At 47.9% G+C, this 21,190-nt stretch overlaps 3 protein-coding genes across 6 annotated transcripts; 1 reads left to right on the top strand and 2 right to left on the bottom strand.

The window, feature by feature from the left end:
• Window positions 1-455: 455 nt before the first annotated feature.
• On the bottom strand, window positions 456-3,493 carry ALKBH4 (alkB homolog 4, lysine demethylase). 4 transcript variants are annotated; one of them, XM_064468320.1, is made up of 3 exons: window positions 3,092-3,493; window positions 1,651-1,848; window positions 456-1,166 (listed from the first exon to the last, which is right to left on the bottom strand). In XM_064468320.1, the coding sequence occupies exons 1-3, from the start codon at window positions 3,344-3,346 to the stop codon at window positions 525-527; spliced, it is 1,095 nt and encodes a 364-aa protein (XP_064324390.1). In that variant the 5' UTR covers window positions 3,347-3,493; the 3' UTR covers window positions 456-524. The 4 variants fall into 4 exon arrangements, with proteins under 4 accessions (XP_064324390.1, XP_064324392.1, XP_064324391.1 ...); XM_064468322.1 differs by lacking the exon at window positions 3,092-3,493 and adding an exon at window positions 2,611-2,744 and having other exon boundaries at window positions 1,651-2,089; XM_064468321.1 differs by lacking the exon at window positions 3,092-3,493 and adding an exon at window positions 2,611-2,739.
• On the top strand, window positions 2,681-18,895 carry LRWD1 (leucine rich repeats and WD repeat domain containing 1). The gene is made up of 16 exons (XM_064468319.1): window positions 2,681-2,798; window positions 4,920-5,066; window positions 7,223-7,457; window positions 8,473-8,592; window positions 9,536-9,688; window positions 10,429-10,569; window positions 11,156-11,497; window positions 12,118-12,244; window positions 12,488-12,597; window positions 13,057-13,264; window positions 14,829-14,901; window positions 15,001-15,141; window positions 15,853-15,950; window positions 16,561-16,722; window positions 17,481-17,605; window positions 18,515-18,895. Exons 2-16 carry the CDS (start codon window positions 4,987-4,989, stop codon window positions 18,653-18,655), a joined length of 2,256 nt encoding a protein of 751 aa, XP_064324389.1. The 5' UTR covers window positions 2,681-2,798; window positions 4,920-4,986; the 3' UTR covers window positions 18,656-18,895.
• POLR2J (RNA polymerase II subunit J) lies at window positions 18,794-20,841 on the bottom strand. Its single transcript, XM_064468324.1, has 4 exons — window positions 20,716-20,841; window positions 20,477-20,566; window positions 20,045-20,219; window positions 18,794-19,363 (listed from the first exon to the last, which is right to left on the bottom strand). Exons 1-4 carry the CDS (start codon window positions 20,766-20,768, stop codon window positions 19,328-19,330), a joined length of 354 nt encoding a protein of 117 aa, XP_064324394.1. The 5' UTR covers window positions 20,769-20,841; the 3' UTR covers window positions 18,794-19,327.
• Between the last annotated feature and the right edge of the window lie 349 nt (window positions 20,842-21,190).

Here is a 21,190-nt window from a genome sequence, read left to right as displayed (position 1 = left end):
AGACGCTTGCTTACCCTCCTCCCCTGGAGAGCCTATCTCTAAAGGACCTAGCTGAGGGAGGGTGAGAGGATAGTTGTGCCCTGCAGCACAGTGCAAGGCTAAAAGCAGGATGACAGAACCAAGCCTGGGCCAGGAAAGGTTAAAATCTGCTGCAGGGCTTGGGCTGAATCTTGGGCTGAATACAGCTTAATGATTCTAAGTTTCTTTCTTAGTTTAATTTAAGTCTTTAAGAACTGACTATTTGCTTTTTGCATTTTGTTACAATACAGCTAATGAATACAACAGCTAGTATCTGACTTTTGCCTAAACCCTCCCACTGCCCAGGAGAGCCTTTGAAGAAACAGGCAGCCCATCCCTTCCTTGCACTCCCTTATTTCTCTTTGTTAAGTTTCCATTTGATTGAGCTTATCTCTGTACACACCTGGTTCCTTACGTGCACTTCAGAAATAAAGCGAGTTGCACAAATTCTGTACTTTATTTTTCAAATTTCCTAACAAAATGCAATTCTGCCTTCCTCTTGCTGATCACACTGGTCTTCCTTGAAATGAAAGAGCTATTTCTAGCAGTTCTTTACCCAGTTCCTCGTGCCTTCCTCCGGCGCTGAACTCTGCAGACAGCTCCCTGAACGTGACACAGATTCGCCGATGTTCTATATGCTTGCGGTAAATCGCGTGTTTCCACTTGTACCGTGCGTCACTGTACAGCACCACCAGAGACCTTCGGGGTAAGTGAATGGCAACAGTCACCTCTTTACTTGGAACAAACCTTGGGGACAAAATGCTGTTGATTCCCTCTTCGCCTGAATTTTTGCATGCTGACGTCTGTGTAAAAGATCCAGGGGGACTTAATTCCCCATTTTCTTTACCGAAAGTGGGAAATAATTGGATGCTGTCCACTGAATCACAAGACATGGATAGCACTGTTTTTGAGAGCAAGTTTAAGCTAACCAGACGCTCTCCCCAAAGCCACCAGTCATCAAAATGTGGGTCAATGGCAGAACCTCTTTCTGGCATGTAGTCCAGATTACATTGTTCAACAGGTAGGAAACCACCTAGTACAGAGCAGGCGTTCATTTGTGCCACAATCTTTTTACTAAAACTTGGCAAACCAGTAAAGCTGCCAGCCTTCAGCCTTTGTTTCTTGAAGTTCACTTTGGGTCCATAGTCCTGTTGGAAAAGAAGAGGGGGTGGGGGAAAACCTAGTGTTAGGGAAAAATCTAGGCCAAGTCTTTCTGGAAGGGCTGCGATCCCCACAGGGCTCACGGTCAAGACTTTTGAGTTCTCTTGCCCTCTATTCCAGTGACCTGGTTACTAGGTTGCAAAAGGACTCAGCGAAGCTACATTAATCTCTCTGGAATTAGATTTCTCTCCTGTAAAGTAAAAACAAACCAAAACACCCACTACTTTCACTTGGAGATTGTGTGAACTTTAATGCCTGAACATGTACCATCAAATACCGTTTTTTGTGACTATCACATATTTTTGCAACAAGTTGACTTTAATGACAACTAATTCTTGTAACTGATTTCAGGAAAAACTGAGAACATTCAGAAAAACATTTGATGAAACGTCTAAATATTCTGTGTTTTAACTGAAATTAGCTTTCCTTTTCCAGAGGGATCTAAGAACAAATATGCTTCTGAAGTCAAACCTGTTTCTTTCGGCCAGACTGTGACGGTTTCCAGTCATCTCGATCCATCAGTTCAACTATCTCAGATTCTTCATCTTCGCTAATGAACTCCTCCATCAGAAACACCCCTGGAAATGGAAATGCCCAGCCAGCAAATTCTAAGTGCTCATTTCCTTTAGCTAGGCCTGATGCTGGACAGTAAGTGAAATTATCTTCTCCCTGTGGAAATAACGGAGGAGAAAAGAATGTGTGTGGGGAACTTAGCAAGATAAGGTATTTCCATGATTTACCCCTGCAGCTTTGATGCTGCAGCATGAAAACTGTCTGTACAGGATTCTTGTAGACATGAGAAATTTTATAGCTGCTTTTAGGGAACAACTCTTCCCTGCTTTTTTTAGAGTCCCAGCGTTACTGTGTTGCTTGCTTGAAGCCACTTTTCTTTCCTAGTAACATCTTTATCCTGCAAAGACAGGGAAGAAGAGATGATCCTCAGTGCCAAATGTATGAGGAGATTAATGGCTGGTGTTCCTCAGGCTGGCTGTAGAGATACGGTTTGTCATATCAATAAATGTTGGATGAGAAAAGTTGATAAAAATCACCTAGGCCAGAAGGCTAAGCTGCAGCGAACCTGTCTTGTCTTCACGTATGAAACTCAGGTAAGGTCTGGCTTGATCTGTGAGGTTGCTGCGTGCACCTGGAACCTTGGTCAGGCGAAGCCATGCGGGCTCTTCACACAGACACCCAGGGGAGGACCCGGGCCCGGCCCTGGGGGGCTCGGCACCGCCACCACGGGCCCTGCAGCCCCCGCGGGAAGCCGGGCACCCCTCCCCGGCGTGGGGGGTGCGGGGGGGGGGCGGTCCCCGCAGCCCCCGTAGGCGCTGAGCTCCCGCCCCGCCCCGAGGGGAACATGGCAGGCGCCCCCCGCCCCCCCCCCAGCCCCGCCTTCCCCCCGGTCCCGCCCCGCCGCCCCCTCCCCGGTACCTGCGGGGGCGGAGCGGCCTGCGCGGGCCCCTCGCAGAGCAGGCAGGAGCGGATCCCCTTGCAGCCGCAGCCCGGCCCTTCGCCGCCGCCCGCCGCCTCCATCCCCGCCGGCTGCGCTGTGAGGATACGGCCCACCTCCCCCTTCCTTCTTCTCCTCCTCCCGCCGCCGCGTCCCGACTCGCTTCCAGGTGAGGGGAGCGGGGCGGCCGGGGGCGGCGGCGGGGCGACACACGCACACACACACGCGCACACACACACGCACACACGGGCTCGGCCCAGGCCGCGCAGCCGGTCGGTCGGGTGGGGGGGGGGAACGGACGGAGGGAGGAACACGGACTCGCTCTCCCAGCAGCCCCCGCGGCGCCGAGCAGCGGTGCTGGGCCAGGGCGCGCCGCGGGGGCTGCTGGGAGTTGTAGTCTCGCCGCCCAGCGCACACCCCCCGTGGGGGCGCCTTAGGCCGCGGCCGTGCCGGCCCACTCACCGCGTCCTCCGGGCTTGGGGCAACGTGAGGCGGCGACCGCGTCCCGGCCGCCTCGGCGCGAAGCCCAGCGCCGCTGTCCCTCCATGCACGCGGGCGGTGCCGCGGCCTGCGCCCAGCAGCCGGTGCCCAGTGGCCCGGGCACGGCCCCGGGGCTTCTGCCGCCGCCGCCGGAGGGCCCGGCGGGACTGCCTCGCAGCCCGGAGGCCGACCGCCGGTGGGCTGACAGGCCGGCGGCATCGGTGTCACGCCCAGCATGGCGGTGGTAGTGCCGCGGGCCTCGTGCGGCGGCCGGCTCTCCCCACTCGAGGCGAGGCGGCGGTTCAGCGGGCCTGGGGGAGTTAAAACTCAACTCGTTTTAATCTCTGCCGGGTTAGTCTGGCCTGAATTGACACCCTGCTGCGGGCCTGCCGGCCTCGAGAGGTGCTGCTGCGGGGCAGCAGGAGGAGGGTCGGTGGGCGCTGCTGGCGGTGGTTCCCGGTTGGGCTGGGTTGCGGGGCTTGCCAGGCCCCGGGGTGAACGAGCGTGTCTTCTGCAGCATCGCCTGCCGCCATGGGGCCCTGCTATGTCGTGGTCTTCCCTGCAGCCCCCGTGAATCACGGGTGGCACGGCCGTGTTTGAGGTGTTGGTGTGGTCAAAAAGAGGGTGAGGGCAACATCCACAGTCGTCGGCATAAAATTCTTCTTAGAGAGCTTCAGGAGGTTTGTTAGGTTCAGCAGGTAAGGGCCTGATCCGGCGGTTTGGCTTTGGATGACAGCTCTATCGCTTGAAGGATCAAAACCTAAACAGCTGCTGTTCAAACTGTTTTTCAGGCTCAGTGCTCTTTGCGCTGGTATAAAATACTCCATACGTGAAGGAGCCCCCTTACTTACAGGCGTTAACAAAGCAGTGCCCGGTTGCTCATCAAACCCAATGGTCCAGGTGCTGTAGGCATGTTATGGTGCTGAAGTCAAGCCTAAGGACAGCCTAGTGCCTCGCGTGTTCCTCGTGATTTACTGGAGGGGTGTTTAGGCAGCGGTGAGACTAACACAAAAAGACAGTAGCGAGCATGGCCTCGGAGCTCTTTTCTCTTTTATTTCCCTCTCTTGGAATCTGTGTCAGAAAGGGTGGTAAGCCACGAACCAGTAATTTCATGAAGCTGTTTTGGCCCTATCAGTGTTGTTATTCTAAATATCAGTGTATCTGTGTGTGTGCGTGTACTTTCCTATCTGCAATGATGCATGAAGACATTTGTTAATTACCAATAACGTACAGAATGCTGTTGATTTTTTGCCTTGGTGAGGAAATTATGTTTTTGACTAGTGGGTATTTATATTTCTGGTAATTAATTCAGTTTTCCAAAATCTTAGGGAATGTAGAAGTTGTCAGCCAAGGGTCTATCCCATCTGGTCAGGCCAGTGAGTGCACTGTGTCATTTCCTTGGGAGGAAGACATTCACAACAGGTGTATTTATTCTTACTGTTGCTGTTTATTTGAAAGCATGCCAGAGTTCTTGGAGCACAGCCCTGTTGCTCAAGAGAGGTACAAATAGATAACGGTGAGACTGTCCTAGTCCCGAGTGCCGTCACACCGTGGACAACTTTCATCCCCAGCAAGTCTGTCGCTTTAATAGCTGAGACACGTATCACTGTTGTTTTGGGGATGGGTCGGGTTAGTGTGTTGGGAGCGTGTACCCAGTGTAATCACAATCTCTGGTATTTTCATTTCAACTGTGTAAAAAAGACGACTTCAAACACAGCAGCAAAATTAGGAGGTAACCTTGCTACTTCTTTTTTCCCCCCTTTTGAAGTCAGTTAAAGGGACTTCCCCTTATTCCTGTTTGTTTTACCAGGAAGGTTACAAGAAGAGATCTTACAGCTGACTGATCAGTGATTCCAGCAGAGGGGTGGAGATTAAAAATGTCAAAAATTACTACAGAACTTCTTTTGGAAAGAGCAGTTCCAAGATCTACGAGGCTCCGAAAGATCGAGACGCTGAAGTAAGTGCAAACAGGCCCATGGAAAATTCCAGCTGAATTCAGCCTGGGCCATCCCTTTTTTGTCTTTCTTCCCCTAAGCATTTTTACTGAAAAAAGAGGGTCAGTTACAAAGCACAGAACGGGAGATGGCATTCTCAATGCAGGATCAGTGAGCGCTAGCGGAACTGCATTCACTAGACAAGTTATCAGCAGTTACCACCTCTTTTCACCATTTATATTGTATATATGCTGCCACCTTCTTTCTGTAAAACTGCTTAAGGCTGGGTCCTGATTTCCCAGCCCCAAGATATACTCCCTACCCCCAAAACACTTCTGTCTTTGCTAGCAATTGCTTAATGCGAAGAAAAGAATCTTTTCTGGCCTTGTTTTTAGAGAGTTTTAAAAATATTTTTGGCATTATTTCCCCTATCTTTTAGTCTCCCTCCATCACTTTCCATCTCCTCTAAATCCAATTATGTTGGTACCTCAAACATTGCAGAGAGGGAGAATGAACTCTGAAATACTTAGAAACCACTAAAAACAGTTTTGTTGCTCAGATCCTTAACAGAGGTCATTGAAAATGTGTGTCTTTCCAAATGTTTAATACAATGGAATTTTGCTATTCCAGAACTGGTCAAGCTGAGTGACTCAGCTAGCCAATTTCTGGCTGGCGCCTTTGTTGTTTTTGTTGCTGATGTAAGAGTTCTGGGCTTCATACGTACCCTTTAAAGTTATTTCTTTTAGTTTCTCTTGTGCTAAACTAATTGTTTTTAGAGAGAAACTCAAAAATTTACCTGAAGAGTATAGGCTGCAGTAATTAGGGTACAAACTGGTGCTGAGATGTTTGAAGGAGTGAATTTCTAGAGCGTGGCTTTTTCCATACAGCTTCGTACTGTGATTTTGAAGGTTTGTATTTCAGAAAGTCCATTTGGAGAACACTCTGTTGAGCTTCTCCCCAAATGACACAGTAGTCACACTCAGCTTTGCAGCCAGCTGAATTCTCATCAAACTTTCTTACATGCTTTGACTGGCTGCTTAGGTTTCTAAGACAAGTGAAGGAGGAGTTGTCTTGCTTCCTAAGTTTATTTACCTTGTTTATTCACACTTCATTTATATTTAAAAGGCCTTCTTTTCCTAATCCTTAGAGGTGGAGAGTCTGTTTGTTAAAGGAGCTCAGGCTTTTGTCCTCAAGAGCTGTTGGCTACCAGGGCTAGAAGCTCGCTTTGGAGCAAAACTAAATGATCTAATCCAAATGACCCTTCTTATAATGTGCAGTTTTCACTTTCTTACAGAGAAAACATTTTATATTTTTTTTTGCCTCACAAATATTGTAGCATTTCTTCTTTCAGGACAGAATGGTTCCGTTTTGGTGGCAGCCTTGGGATTTTGTTAGGCAGATTTCCATATTTGCCGCTGGAAGTTTCTGCAGCAAAAATCACTAGAAAAGAAATGGAAAAATGACACTTTTTTATGAAGTTAGTTCTTTGGAAACAGCCAAATGACTTGGGCGCCTCCTCTGTACTTGGCCCGAACTTAAATTCTAATGCAGAGAAGAAAAGTTTTGAGCCAGATCAGCAAACTTATCCAATTTGCGGCATCGTTGTGTGAGTGCAAGCATCAGCATGGCGTGACGGGGAGGACGGGGCTAGCCTTTTGGAATCACTGTAGTCTTATATTTCTTATACCAGTTGTGAGATGAGTGAAATAACAAATCTAGTGTATTCTATGGACAGGGTAGACTGATGGTGCAGTGAATAAGTGTCTTGTATTGCCACAGCTTGTGTTGTTGAATTTACATTGCAAAGGAATGAAAGACCAAAATTCTTAGCGGTGTAGTGATTTTTTCTGTGAACAAGAACTTTCCCAGTGACTCGCTGCTCACAGCCAGCTCTGTTACCCATAGGCAGTTTATCTGTATTGCAGGTTAATTGTACTGTGAATACTTTGGTAGACTTTAAGCTTCTGATGGTGTCTGTTAGCTCAGACACAGCATCTTTTCCACATATGTGTGCTTGCAGTCCAGAATGCTGCAGACAAGAAAAAGCAGGTTTAGTCAGATTTACCCAGTGAGTTCTGCTAGACTGAGTGGTGCCACCAGGTGGGATCTTGTATCCTGTGAAAGCCACACTTGTTTTTCCAAAGAACTGCAGATAGTTCATGTTCCCTTTTGTTTTCAGCCTGTCCAAGCTGCAGTTGAAGACTGGAGACTTAGACCCGCGTTTGTTTTCCCGTCTGAGGCATCTGCAGAAACTAGATCTCTCTGATAATTTACTGGACAAATTTCCCAACAGTCTAACCCTGCCTGATCTGCGTGTCCTAAACTGCAACAACAACAAACTGGAAGATGTAACTGCTCTGAAACAGTTCCCTCTGCTCGAGGAGCTAACCTACGAGAACAATGTGTACTTGACAGTGAGTTACCTCCCAACCTTTCAAGCTAAGCGTTAAATAGAGGGTGAAACAAACAGCAGTTATGCCTGGTTCTTCTATATTGTTCTTAGGCAGCAAGCGTTAGGGCATCCGAGGAAGCAGCCAGTCTTTTTTGCAGCCCTTCACCATTTTGTGCCACTATTTTACAATCTGCAGAAGTGACTTGCCCAAAACCACTCAGATATTAAAATCTGGCTGTCTTGAACTCCTGATTCTCCATGCCAGAGTCCCATCTTAGGTAGCTTACCAGGCAGGATATCTTACACTCATGCTTCTGTAAAACATAGTAATGACTGTGGAGAAATGTCCTCCTTATGTGTTCGTTTTAGTGCCCCTTGTGCTCTGGAAGAGCAGCCTTGGCCCTCTCATGAGGGGTTAAACTTGGTGATTAGTCTAGTTTAGATTTTCTGACTTCTCCCAAGAGGCTTTTCTGACTCTACAGTTCAAGCATCCGAAACTGTAATTTTACTTGTGCTTTAAACTGGCATCAGCCACCATCACCGTCCCCAGATGCTGTTGCATGCTGGCAGAAGTATATGTATGGCTGCATGGTAAACTGGGGTGGGGAACTGGTCTGACCTAAACCGCACCTGACCCAAAGCAGCCCTGCTGGTATTCGTTTACTGTAGCCAGGGCAGACCTTCCTCTGCACTAGATGCTCACTCGGAGTTAAAGGGTGTGAACAAAATACCCTGCATTGCTCTGGGGCCGGAGCAGATGAGCCTGGCTACACTGCTACCACCTTGTGTTGGATGTTAGTATTGCGTAAGCGGGAGGCAGGTCTTTTGTCTGCAGGCTAAGATCCCAACTCATAAGAAAAGGTTAATTTACCACTAAAGGGTATATTCAAGTCAGAAATGCTGAGAAGACTTTATGAAATGCTTTTTTCCTGACTAAATATATTCTTCTTATCCTTGGCTGTATTTTAATAAAGGACTAAAGGTAAAGCAAGTACCATGTGTACAGTTTTTGTAACTCCAATGTCTTCTCTTTCTAGCTCAATGATGACTATAAAGTAATGTTCCTTTTGCAAAATCTTCGGCTACTCAATGGCAAGGATATAACCAAACTGGCTAATCATGTGAGGCGTGTCAACAGTCGTAAGCTCACCAGCAAGGTAAGATGTGTTATATTTTCTTAATCTCTAAACACCTGAGAAGTAACTAAATACTGTGCTGGGTTTAATGACAGAGTTTCAAACAAGCATCAAATGGTTAATAATAATTCTGGTAGCATATGAGCACAGCCTGCAGCATGGGCCACCTCGGAAATGTCTCCCTGCTGCTTTCTCTGGTCACTGATTGCATTTGCTCTACCTGTTCTGTGCAGCCAACTTCTGCCTTTGGTTTAAATCACAGGAGCAGGGCCAGCAAGGTCTGCATCTGACCCTCTAGTTTTTCAGGTCACTCCAATCATCATTCAAAAATGGAAGAAGCCTGGTGCTGACATAACAGTTGCATACACCTCCCCATCTATTTTGTGTTAGTGTTCTGGCCCCAGGAGTGAGGAGCACAAAACCAAGCTAAGGATAAACTTGCTTTTTCCAGCATACATCAGAAACAAGGATTTGTTCTTTCTTCTTCAGCTGTGTGTGTTTGGAACTGTATTTTCACTCACTCACATATGCAGTTTAGCTCCTGACAGATTGTCCCCATGAAGCATGTTGTGATCTTGAGCAAAATTATTGTTCTGTTACGAAAAAGGGGGGGTTTTGTGCAGTACTGCACAAATAGTACCATTTATATTCTAGATAGTTGATCTTAACTAACTCCTTAAGACCATTTGCTGTGGTTCCAGAGGTGTGAAATCAGGCATTGCTCTGGGTCCGTGTTGACGGTGTCTGCTGAGCCACATTCATTTAAGCTCGGTTCAGAGGAATTAGATTTCTTGTTAGCTGAAGTTGTTGTTTGAACACTGATAAAATAAATGGAATCAGTGCCATCGTAGCTAGCAGCACCTCAGACTTGGCAGCTTCTTAAATGCTTTCACAAGTATTCTTGTGCTTTTCTGCTCTGGTTTTCCGTAGTATTCTGTTGAATAAACTCAGTCTTTCTGCCTAGGTTACTGCTCACTGGGAAAAATTCTTCCGTGACCAACTTCCTGAGAAATACACAGCTGAGCAAGTGAAGTCCATCAAGAAAAAGTTCCTGAAATCAGTACAAACCAATGTCGTATATGGACCCAGCTCACTCAGTGAATTCACCCGCTGGCGGGTAGGTTACATTTCACTTACCCTTCCGTCCTTCAGGCAAGAGCTCTGCAGCCTGATTCTGAATGGATTTGATTAAAATGCTCTGTGGATTTGGGTTCAAGGGTATCAGGGCTCTTGTAGACAGGTTGTATCACTTTTTTTCTGGTTTTCTTCACTGCTTTGTTAAGCAGTTGCAGAAGCACTAGGAGTAAGTGTACACCAAGTTGCAATGACTGTCGTTAAACACTGTTTTTAATTCATAAGCAATAATAATACTGCAGTCTTGTTAATTAGTAAAAGTATCCTTAGTACTTATTTATTTGCAAATAATTCTAATGGCAAACTCTTGATGGAAGCTGTATGAAAGGAGAAAAGAAAAGAAAATGGCAGAACTGTAGTTACTCCCAGTGGGGAAAGATACCATTTAGTTTTTAACGAATGTTTTAATTGGATGTGCACACATTCCCATCTCTCCTTTGACTTGTTTCATTGCTGTGCTGTTGTTTTCACAAATGTGTACCCTGGATGGCCATGACAAAGTTAAGTTCTTGGGTCATGCAATGGCAGCAGAGGACTTGGCCTGCCAGGCTGTCAGCTGAAGACTCCTCCATCACTTATATCTGCTTCCACTATTCTACATGAATTTCAGTAAAAACTCAGCAAAGCAGCTCTTGTCATTACACATCAGAGTTTGACGGCTGTTGCGTTTTTGTCTTTTTTTTTTTTTTCCCCCCCTAATACATCCACAAATTTGCTTCTAAGGTGAAAATGATTGCAGAAGAGTTTCTGGCGTACTCACTGGGTCTGGAGTTAAACACAGATCCTGAACCAGAGGAAAAGATGGATGAAAATGAGGAAGACAGTACAGAAAGCCCTAGCGAAACTGCAGAGGACCTGAGTCAGGTAGGTGATTTTTCCAGTTACATTAACAATGTCCTTCTTATTTCTTACGATTTCAGTAGCACTTGTCAGTTTACATTTACGACCCTTTGGTAACTGAAGGGGCAGTCTCAGGCTGCAGCCTGTGTTCAACAGCTGCAAGAGGAGTGTGCTTCCATTCTCACAGGCAACCCAAAAGATTCCATGAGTATAGTCCTACTGACTCCACCTCTCCTTTGAGGAAGGGGTGTTTTTAATGAGAGGACTGGGCTGATGCATGGCCAGACTGTGATGGTGCTTGCCTTCTTTGAAACGGCTGCAGACTGAACCCCCTCAGTCTGTGGCCGGATTTGTTTTTCTGCATCATATGTGAATTGCAAGGAACTGGGACAAGGGAAGGGAGATGAAAATGAGGCTGGCTGCATTATTTTTTTCATTAGCTTCTGCCTCTAGGAACTCTGCAGCTCTGGGCTGTCTGATTCTTGGAACCCAGTCTGTAACCGTGGGAGGGTATTTGCATTTGAATAATTAATATCTCTGATTTACAAATCATCTGCACTTCTTAGGGAAGCTAGAAACTTTCTGCAGAAACTGACAACATGCCTTACAGGTCACGGTAACGCCCAGCAAGAGGAAAAGAAATCATTCAAAGCCAGGCTCTGGAAACAAGAGGTCCAAGTCCCAGGCAAACACTGAGGAGGAGGCTGTAGTTAATCCCAGAAAGTCCAGTCATGCGCAGGATGACCCAGCTCCTGATAAACCAAGAACATCGAACCAGCCAGCCAAAGAGGCAACCCCTGAGCAGCAAGCTGAAGGGACACAAAAGAATGGAGAGCAGTTTCCCAAGGGGCAAAGCAACAGAAGGTCCAGCCAGCTGACAGGGGAACAGAAAAGCCAGGAGCAGGACAATGGAGTTGTTAGCTTGACCCCAGTGAAGAACTCTAAGGGCAAGGTATGTTCATCAGCTCCCTTGGGACTGGCTTTTGACCTCTTGGTTTAGCGGGAGGAGCTGCATTCAGATTTCATCAGAGCTCTACACAGCTTGGAGCTCATAATTGGCCAGATACATTGTGAGTTACCGGTTTTGGTTTAGGGTTTCTTTTGTTGTTTTAAATCTTTCAGAGGCATCAGGGAAGGCCCCCCATGGAGACAGTGAATCTCCTGCAGGGGATGGATGGACCAGTGCTCTGAGGTGGTGCTCTGAAAGCCTGTTCTTAGAAAAGGGACTGGCGTGACTTGCTCTTGGGTCAAACTGATGGCTGCATGGGGAAAGGTGTTTCCCCCTCAGCTCAGACCAGTGGGATCTAAAGGGTTTTTCACATTTCTCTGCAGCAGGAAACGGGGTTCGCTGTGGGGTCTGCTGGGCACATCTTTTCTAAACAGTTGCCTGCTGGTTTAGGAGTCTTGAGCATTGGTGGCACCTCAGTCTCTCCAGTTCTCTGTAGCACAGAAGGGCTGAAAAATACTTCCGTTTAACTCAGATTGCTGTGTTCAGTAGAGGATCTGTCAAGGCAATCACAGGCAAACCGCTGTCAGGGAATGAATTTTCTAAATGTGGATGGTTTATTGTAGGAGGATGTCAGTGCAGAGCCATTGCATTTTCTTCAGTGTCACAGTAAAGGCAACAGCCGCGAGGATTTTAAAACGCAGCTCTGGTCCTGTGTCTTCGAGCCATTGCTAGACTGTGGAGCCAGGAAAGGTGAGCTCTTAAAGAGGTTTGCAGGATTCCCAGAACCACCCGGCTCTGGAATCCCAGCGGACTCCATGCGTTAGACCCCTGCTCTTTCAAGCTGTAGTCTCCGTTGTCAGGAAGAGACTTGCTTACATACTTCTTTGACTTTGAAAACAGGAGACTGGGAGAGCACCAGGCAGTGATAAGCTGCAGTCTGCATGTGTTATCCATGAACCTGGGAACCTCTCACCTGTTCTTTTCATCTTTCAGATCCCATTGTGAGCTCCTCCAGAACTGTGGCAACATGTGGAGGGGAATCTGTCTGTCTGATTGATTGTGAGACGGGGACAGTGCTGAAAAAGTATAAGGTGGCTACAGAGGTAGGTTTCAAGCGGGAAGAGTAAGCATCGAATGGAAATACCATCGTCCGTTATAATTACATGCATGTGTGCATAGTATATCTTACAAACAGTTCTGAAAGGGTTTCAGGCAGTAGCGTGGACAGGTCTTGAAAGGATGTAGATAGATAGTAAACATTTCTTACTTACCCTTTTAGCCTGGTTTGGTTTTATTTTTTTTATTAGTTTAAAACATTAGTCTGCCTCTCTTCTCCTCACGCAGGCATATGTACGTGTATTCAGTCTGCTAAGAGTGCTTGATGGCACAGAGGAATAAACATCTTATTGGGATAGTTTGTGTTCTTGAGATTTGATGCTCCAGCTCAAATAGTTGTGTCATTTCACCCGAACAGCTCTCGTGATAGTTGTCTTATCTATGAGCTAACAGCCATCCTGCTGGCTGTTCTCTTTCACGCTGTTCTTGGTTTCTTTCTACCCTAGGAGTTTTTCAGTGTTGCATGGACAACCCTCACAATGGTAATCAGTGACAGTCGGAAGAAATCTCATAATATCTTGGCGGCTGCTGGGAGGAGAGGTATCGTCAAACTGATCCATGTGGCAGCTGACTTCTGCTACGGAGAGATAAAGGCTCATAAAAAGCCCATTGCTACTGTCTGCTTCAGCCCGACTCAAGAAACTCACCTCTTTAGTAAGTGTCTGGTTCAGAATCTCCTTAGCTTTAATACCTAATGTAGAAAAGGCTGGGCTTCCTTAACAACGGGGATTGTCACCAGTGCAAGCAGGTGTGGGTAGGGAGCACAAACACACACACAAAGCACGGACAGATGCTATAGAGAGGGTGTTGTTAGTCTCATGTGGCAGTAATCTACAGAAGGTACAAATTGTTTCAGCCTCAGAGCCTGACTCTTCAGCTGAGGTGCAGCAGCTCCTGTCTTTCTCTCGGTAGCTCTCAGGGTGGCTGTCGCTCACGCATTAGCCACAAACAAGCCCAGTAGTGGATCCGTTCCGCAGGGATGAGTAAGAAGAATGATAGCCAGAGCAGCCTGCTGGGGGCCAGGCATTGTGCGGTCAGCTGCCAGGGCTCTCATCGAGCATGGCAACAGGGGCAATGCAGCGTATAATGGGCTGTTGGATTTCATTTTTTCCAACGAGCAAAACTATGTGCTTAATTGCTTTTGAATAAATGAAAATTTTTTTTTGAGTTCTGTGCCTCGTCAGAAATTTTTATTCTGCTCCTATTCAGGACGTAGAAGAGAGCTTTGCTACAGTAGGGCCTACAGAGGTTGAGGCTTACAGCCTGGTAGGAAATGAACCATAGTACAAATTGCAGCCGCATTGTCAGGCCTGTTTGGTAAGCTGTTAGAGCCATTCACACCACACCTGCAGCCCACAGGACATTGTTTCTCTTGCCTACAATTACGCACATCCTGGAGTGGTTAGAGTGCTACGTGAACCATTGAAAGTGGCATTTTTTTAAAACGTGGGTGTCTGTAGTGGATAGTTTTCAAGAATAAGCCCAAGCATGTAGAAAGCAGAAGCCTAGAGGGATAAGGAGGTTGCTAGCACATCCATATAATGGTGTGGACAGCAAGGCTCCTTATACTGCATAGAAAAATGTATAGTAGTAAAGTGAGAGTCTTTGCATGTGTCTTTGGGGACTGGACACTAACCTGTTTACTCTGAGTTTGAGGGGTGCCATCTAATTGGGCTCCGGGTTACTCTGAGTAATCTATTAGGATTGTTTCTGATACCAGTATATCAGCTTGGTGACAAAGATGATGTCTTTCACACTTCACGCCAGCACCTAACTTTCCCAAAGGGAGCTGCTGTGGATATGAACACAGTAAGCCATGGATATGTGGAATAAAATGGGGTCTGCCTGGGAGTAGAGGTTGGAGCTCATGTTTTAGATTCCACTAGAACCCATGACCAGAAACATGACCTCAAAGGGGCACTAATTAATGACCTTGTGAAGCCACAACTTGGTAATGGACACCAGGAAACAAACTTTCTTTTATCTGCTCCTCTTAGAGCACAGGATAAGACTGCAAATTACTGACTGTGCATGTTTGACAATGTCTGTGAAGTGGTGTTGAGTCAGAAGCCTTGGCGACTGCTGCTGTGCTTTCATGAGCTCTCTGATGCCACAGGCTTAGTGTTACAGCCTGTGACACAGGTAGAATTGCCAGCCAGCACAAGAAGAGCCAGATGAGCAGCGGTGTCACTACCTGCTTCTCTTCTGTGTCCCACAGCTGCATCCTATGACAAGCGAATTGCACTCTGGGATATTGGGATTCCAGACTGTGACTACAATTTCAAAGCAAGGTAAAGGTTCAAAAACCAGATGTGGCCAGTCCAGGAGCCTATAACTGTCACTTCGCAGCACCACTTGACTGTTTGTTATATTTTCTTTTTTTTTTTTAGCCAGCTGCTGGTGCTGGAAGCACTCTCCATTCCCTTACGGATTGCCCTGGTCCCCACCTGCCCAGAGCAGTACCTGCTGGCTGGCTGTGAAGGTGGCTGCTTTGCCTGGAATATAAAACTGGATAAGGGACAAAAAAGCAGGTGACAACCAAAAGCTGGGGGCATGCCTTCACTTTTCGTAACAAGAACAGGTAGTTCTAGCAAAGGCTTTGTTTCTAACTGAGGGAGGTCGGAGCAAGAAAAGCAGCACGTCTTTCCAAACTTAAAACATGCTCCCCTTCCCATATTGCCAAGGAGAAGTCCTAGCATAATGCTAAAGGAGTGTTCCAAGCTAGCAGCCCTGAGCTTGTAGTGGTGCTCCACTCTACAAGTGTTGCAGGCTGCTTTGCAGGAGGGCTGACATGAGTGTAATACGATACCCTAAAACTTCAGGACGCTAGGCCCGTAAGTAGTGTAAGGGAGCGTAAAAATCTTGGATCGAGTTCCAGTCTCGCAGCAAGGCCTACCCTGCTGCTGGTACGTGAGGTTACCCAGGAAACTGGCACTCTGTGGGAGCACAGAGGAAAAAAAAATCGCAAGAAGGAAGCAAGTGAAGTCGTGCCCTGCTGACATACACTAATCCTGATGCCTACAAAAACAGATGAAGTAAAACAGCAATCGCTTAAGCAAATGGCTTCTGCTGTATTAATAAAGCCAGGTGGCTGAAAGCCTACGTTCAAGTGGGAATTAGCATCTGAGTTTGGCACGAGACTAACACCTGACTTACTTTCCTTGCGGGTTCTGTACCTGAGCACCCTTCTGCTGTTGCTGCCCATTCAGGACTTGACTCATTTCACCCTTCCCCTACTCTAGGCCTTTTGAAGCCATATTCCAGTTTCCTGATGAGGATGGAGACATGACAACATCTCACAGGGTCGACGGTTTGGCTTTTCTGAACAATGATGTCATTGGTGAGTATAAACACAATAGGCCAATCCAGAAAAAGCACGTGGCAGGCTGAAGCCAGCATGATGGGCAGAGGAACAGAATGGGGTGTAACTACCTCTTTTATCGATTCTTTGGGGGGGGAAGGGGCTACACAGACTGGAGTTGTCTCCCAGAGTCACCTTCCTTAAAATGTGGGCTAGAGGTGCAAACCCACCCGAGCAGGACTGGAAATCAGGTGGCCCCATCCCCAAGAGCATGCTTGGCTGAGCAGCGCCAAAGTGGAAGGGAGGAGCGGCCCTTTCTGCTCGAGGGCTGGTGGCAGCAGTGTTTTTTTTGCGGGGGAATTGGGGGTTGCCACATCTGGGAGCGTGGTTGAAGTGTGGGCTGGGTCTTTTTGAGTAGCTTATGCTTGTTCTGCAGTTCAGGAACATAAGCATGGGACTGAAAATGCCTCTGCAGCCGCCAGTGATCGGGGAATAAGGTAAAGGCGGTGGAAACAGTTGCTGCTGGTATCAGGTCCCACGTCTTAAAAGCCACCTTCTGGATGGACTGCCTTCACCAGAGGCCAGCCTTTGTCTTGAGGCATTTCACTTCTCAGCGACTGACACAGCCTCTCCCATTTTTCTTCCCTAGTTTCCAAGAGCTCTAAACTGGGATGCATATACTTATGGAGCTGGAGTCGGTCTTTTGATACAAAGGGGAAAGGATATCAGCGAACAGTAGCTGCAGTTATCCTAGCTGAGCTCGAGTGGTCCACGACAGACCTGTCGTACCTGACGCTCAGCACCTGCCCAGGTAGGCGGCACCCTGCCTTGGGGCAAGCAGCGAGGCTGCACCAGTCACTGGAGCAGAGATGGGTCAAGACTTACTTTGACCAGTTGTGTGTGCCTCCCATCACCTGTCAGAGGAGCCTGTCATTGGAGACAGAGGCCTGCGGTCCAGTGCCCATCAGAGTGAGCGTGTCTGGTCTCCCCTCTGCAAGCCACAAGAGCCCTTAGCTCCCTGCATGGCAGTGCCAGCCCAGCACCAGCTGTATATAAATAAGTAATACAGAAATGCAGCTATACTATCTGCCATACAGCAGGGGAACAGCTCAGGCTTGGTGTTACACCAACTGTACAGTGCCAACATGGTCTTCCTTGTACAGTCTCCATGTAGAGCTGATGACTTGGCCCTGTAGCTTTTCTAGAGCCATTTTAATGCTTACTGCAGCTGTTGTAAGGGGTAGGAATGCCACACCCAGGGCAGCTGGCTTTTAAGACGAACAAGGAATAAACAACCCTGATCTGACTGCCATTTTCCAAAACCAAAATGGCTGAAAAAGTTAGAAGAAATGCAAAAACGTTTACCACTAGCCTTTCTTAATAAATCAGCTATTTTACTCTATCTTTAAATGAACCAAGGCGCTTTCCAGAGTGAGGTAGATTAACATATTTGTGCTAGAGATGACACCCTCCACTGGGATCCTACAGCACTGTCTTGGGCTTTGCTTTATAGAGGTGGGGACTCTCAGGTCCACACTCATTTTCCAGCTGCTGCTTTTGGTCTTACAGCAAAAGACTATGTGTTCTGTGGTGATGAGAAGGGAGATGTGTGGATGTACAACCTCTCAAACTACACGACAGCATGGAGCTCTGCGAAGGGAAAACGCTCGGACAAGAGGATCCCTCCCACGCAGGTAGGTCTCACTTACCCTTTGGGCTGAGCTGGGCCTCCGGCCCTCCCCGGGGCAGCTGCCCCGAGGCTCCTGAGCAGATTTATACCAGAACATGCCTAGTGTTTTCTCTACATAGCACGCACAAGCAATTAAAAGCGATCTCCAGACCGTGACCAAGACCATCTTTCAAATCTCATGCAAACACAACTGTGACAGGAATTAGGAGCTGTAAAGCACCTCTGTTTGCTCCTGCATTCTGCAGCTTGGCAACTTTTCCTAGCAGAAGGACCCTCAGTAAAAAATCGATGGTTAAACTGGAGAGCCCGAGCATACAAGCATGCAGACACTATTTCCCCGATGGCCCAAGGGGAGGGAAGCTGCAGCGGCCGTTCCCTGGCAGTACGGCACGCAGGAAAGGGCTTGCTCCTTCGTATGCTCACGCCACGCTTTTTTTTTTTTTTTTTTTTTGCTTGGTATGTCCCTGGCCACCAGAGCCAGTCCTCCTTTGGGCAGTTACTGTTCCCTTGCATGGCGAAGGCGCTGAAAGGACAATCGCACACCCACTCACAGGCTCACTCCAGAGCCCGGTCTTGAGCTACCATCATATACAGGTATGAGGTAACCTAGTGTTCCATGAACGTTTCGGCAGTGTATTGCCCAAGACAACAGCCAGTTCCGCCAGCAGAGGGGCAGCTGCTTTCATTTTTTCCTTTCTGATCATTAAGCCCTGCTCTGTCAGGAGCAGTATCATAAACCTGCACCACCTCCCTCAGAAAGGGGAAGAACCTTTTATTCAGCTTCCGCAGGTCAGTAGGGAAGTGGATTCCAGAGACCCAATCATCAAACCAGGCCTTGCAGTAATGAATAGCCTCCCACTTTCAGAGATGGTATCACCCTTCCTTTCCCACCCAAACTCTGTTCTCCTCGTAGATTCTCAAGTGGCCAGAGCTTCGAGCAAACGGGGAGCAGCTGAGCGAAGTCCTAATAAACAATGTGGTATCAGACCCTACTTTTACTTACCTTGTTGTTCTAACTAGTGTGAACATAACAGCAATTTGGAAGAAGTCATAGTTCCTTGTAACAGAGTTTCGTTCCCGTGCTTTGAAATAGTGCAGTATTAGTGACTGTTACCCATGTAACCATGAAGTTTTCTAGACCAGCTATTACGTGCAAGAGAAAAAAAGGTAAGAGTTTGTTAAACTCATCAAGTCATTGTAAACATCCGGTTTCTTTTACTGTAAGTTTTCACAATTTGTGCATTTGTTTTATAGAAATGACACTTAATAAAACAGAATACCAGTTCAGGTGGCAGTGCCTAGACTTTTTGAAAAGGAAAAGCAGAGAGTTGTCACTCAGCAGCTTCTTGTTCTGGAAGTACACTGACAGTAAACTCCCCAACAGCCTGGTACAAATATTTGCCTTAAGGCTCAAATTAAAAAAGTAGAAATCATGTTAGTGCCTTATCCATCAAATCAAACAAGACATTCATCCTCTTGGCAAAGTGCCTGTCTGGTATTTAAAAAAAACTACCAACCCACAAACAAAAAAAAACAACCCAAAAAACCCCACCAAAACACCCACCAACAAACCAACCACAAAAATACCACTGCTGCTGTCAAAAACTAATCATAAGTGGGACAAGGGGGAACATATTTGCCATGACTAGAGGTTTAAATATAGCATTCAAGTAACAAGGTGCATCATTCTGCATCAGAAGTACAGTCCGCTCTAAACGGGGTGATTTTATTCAATTCCTTCTTGTTTGTCTTTAATAGCCACCTGTAAAACACAGAAAAACACATGCGCTAAGACAAGAATGGGAGGAGGTTCCTTTAACCATTTATAACAGTCTTTTGTGAAATATAAGGGCACAAGGGTTTCCACCCCGAAAAAGTGGAAATCTCTACACCACCCAGAAAAATACTACTTAAATTATAATGAAAACCTATTTACAAAGGTGATGCACTGTTACCTTTTACGGGCAGCTCAGAGAACATTACACAGGCAGTATCCTGGTCAGAGTGCCCCCAGTTTTGTCTGAATAACCCTTCGGGCAGATTTGAGGCACAAAAATTGGGCTAAATAAATACCATTGCACAGTTGAGCAGAATCAGTGAGAAGTGGTCAAAACAAAAAACCACTGTCCCAGAGTTATGGCAGAAGTAAAAAAAAAACCCACCTGGAAGAACAGAAAATTGGCTTCTACACTACGACTGTGAGAAGCCAGTGCTAACGCTGGGCACCTAGGGAGCTACAGAGCACCCGCTGCACCCTTGCTGCGCATGAAAATAACCCTTCAGAGCAGCCAGGCTCCACCACGCCTTGACAGGACCCAACGCAATGCCGCGGGGCTCTGACGAATTTATTGACCTAAAATAGCAACTCTAGGATACACTACTCCTCTCTGTTTAACTCTTAATTGCAAGAAGCTTGGTCAAAAGAAACAAGAAACACGCTTACCCTGAACCTCTCCTCCAGGAGGGAGAGCTCACTGATCAAGTCCGTGATGGCGTTGGTGAAAGCTTCCTGGGGGCTGTAATCGGGGGTTGTTTGGACGCGGATGATAATTTTGTGTTCCAGTGGGTGCGGGACTTTGTAGCCCGCAAATAATACCTGGGGGTCTTTCAGTAACTGCCTGGAATGGAAGAGCAACAGAACAACCATGGAGCACAAGTATAAATGCTTTCTGTACTACAAAAAATAATTTTAAAAGCCATGTTTCTGCTGGGCTCCGCCACCATACTTTCACACTGGGCATTATCAACGTCTGTGGAGACCGGGCCCTCGTTTTTAAAGGCAGCGGTGCCCGACCTGACACCAGCTATCGCAATTTCCCCAGGAAAAAGCCCCAAACACCCCCAAAATTTGTTTCCCCTCCCCGCCGCCGCTCACGACTTGATGATGTTCCCCAGCGTGTGGTCTTCTTTGTTGATGGTGAAGAGGCAGGCGTTGGGCACCTTCGTGTCCTTGTTGATGGTGATCCTGCGAGGAGACAGGCGGGCCGTTACCGGATACGCACCGGGAGGCCGCGGGGGACCGGCGGGAGGCCGGCCGTACGGGGAGCCCGGGCCTCCCCCCGCCCCCCCGGCGGCCCGAGCAGGGTCTCCGCCCCGACCCCCGCCGCCCCTCACTTCTTCTCGCCCTCAAAGAGGAGGAAGGACTCGAAAGCCGGAGGCGCGTTCATCCCGCCGCCGCCGCCGCCGCTCGCCCCGCTGCGTCACTTCCGCCGGCGCCCGGCGAGCCACAGCGCCCCCAGGCGGGCGGGAGGGCTCGGCGCAGGCTCCGCCCCCCCCCCCCCGCTGGGGTGACGCGGCGGCCGGTGGCAGCGGAGAGGGCATCACCGGCGGTGACGGCACCGCTGCCACCACGAGCAGCGACGGCACCAGTGAGACCAGTTAAACCGTGTGTGACAGCAACAAAGCCCAGGGTGGCTCCAGCAGCACCCCGCTGGCGGCACCAGCCGGGACACCAGCGGGGCCGCTGGCGAGGTCACCAGCGATGCCATGAGGAGCATCAGCACCACTGACACCACCAGCAATGGCCCCAGCAGGGCCACCAGAGACTCTGCCACTGCAGCCGCCAGAAATGGCACAAGCAGGGCCATTG

This window comes from Phalacrocorax carbo, chromosome 17, assembly GCF_963921805.1.
Source record: "Phalacrocorax carbo chromosome 17, bPhaCar2.1, whole genome shotgun sequence".
In the NCBI taxonomy this organism is placed as follows: Eukaryota; Metazoa; Chordata; class Aves; order Suliformes; family Phalacrocoracidae; genus Phalacrocorax; species Phalacrocorax carbo.
This window is presented reverse-complemented; position numbering and strand designations above follow the sequence as displayed.

Bases quoted from the DNA above. Each gene is read 5' to 3' on its own strand.
- ALKBH4 (XM_064468320.1), bottom strand. From the start codon at position 3,346: ATGCTGGGCGTGACACCGATGCCGCCGGCCTGTCAGCCCACCGGCGGT. The intron at 1,849-3,091 runs GTGAGTGGGCCG...TTATTTCCACAG, and splicing joins CCCCAAGCCCGGAGGACGCG to GGAGAAGATAATTTCACTTA. The intron at 1,167-1,650 runs GTTTGACTTCAG...CTTTTCCAACAG, and splicing joins AGTCTGGCCGAAAGAAACAG to GACTATGGACCCAAAGTGAA.
- LRWD1 (XM_064468319.1), top strand. From the start codon at position 4,987: ATGTCAAAAATTACTACAGAACTTCTTTTGGAAAGAGCAGTTCCAAGA. The intron at 12,598-13,056 runs GTAGGTTTCAAG...TTTCTACCCTAG, and splicing joins AGTATAAGGTGGCTACAGAG to GAGTTTTTCAGTGTTGCATG. The intron at 14,902-15,000 runs GTAAAGGTTCAA...TTTTTTTTTTAG, and splicing joins GACTACAATTTCAAAGCAAG to CCAGCTGCTGGTGCTGGAAG.
- POLR2J (XM_064468324.1), bottom strand. From the start codon at position 20,768: ATGAACGCGCCTCCGGCTTTCGAGTCCTTCCTCCTCTTTGAGGGCGAG. The intron at 20,567-20,715 runs GTGAGGGGCGGC...GTCTCCTCGCAG, and splicing joins CTCTTTGAGGGCGAGAAGAA to GATCACCATCAACAAGGACA. The intron at 20,220-20,476 runs GTGAGCGGCGGC...CTTCCATTCCAG, and splicing joins CTGGGGAACATCATCAAGTC to GCAGTTACTGAAAGACCCCC.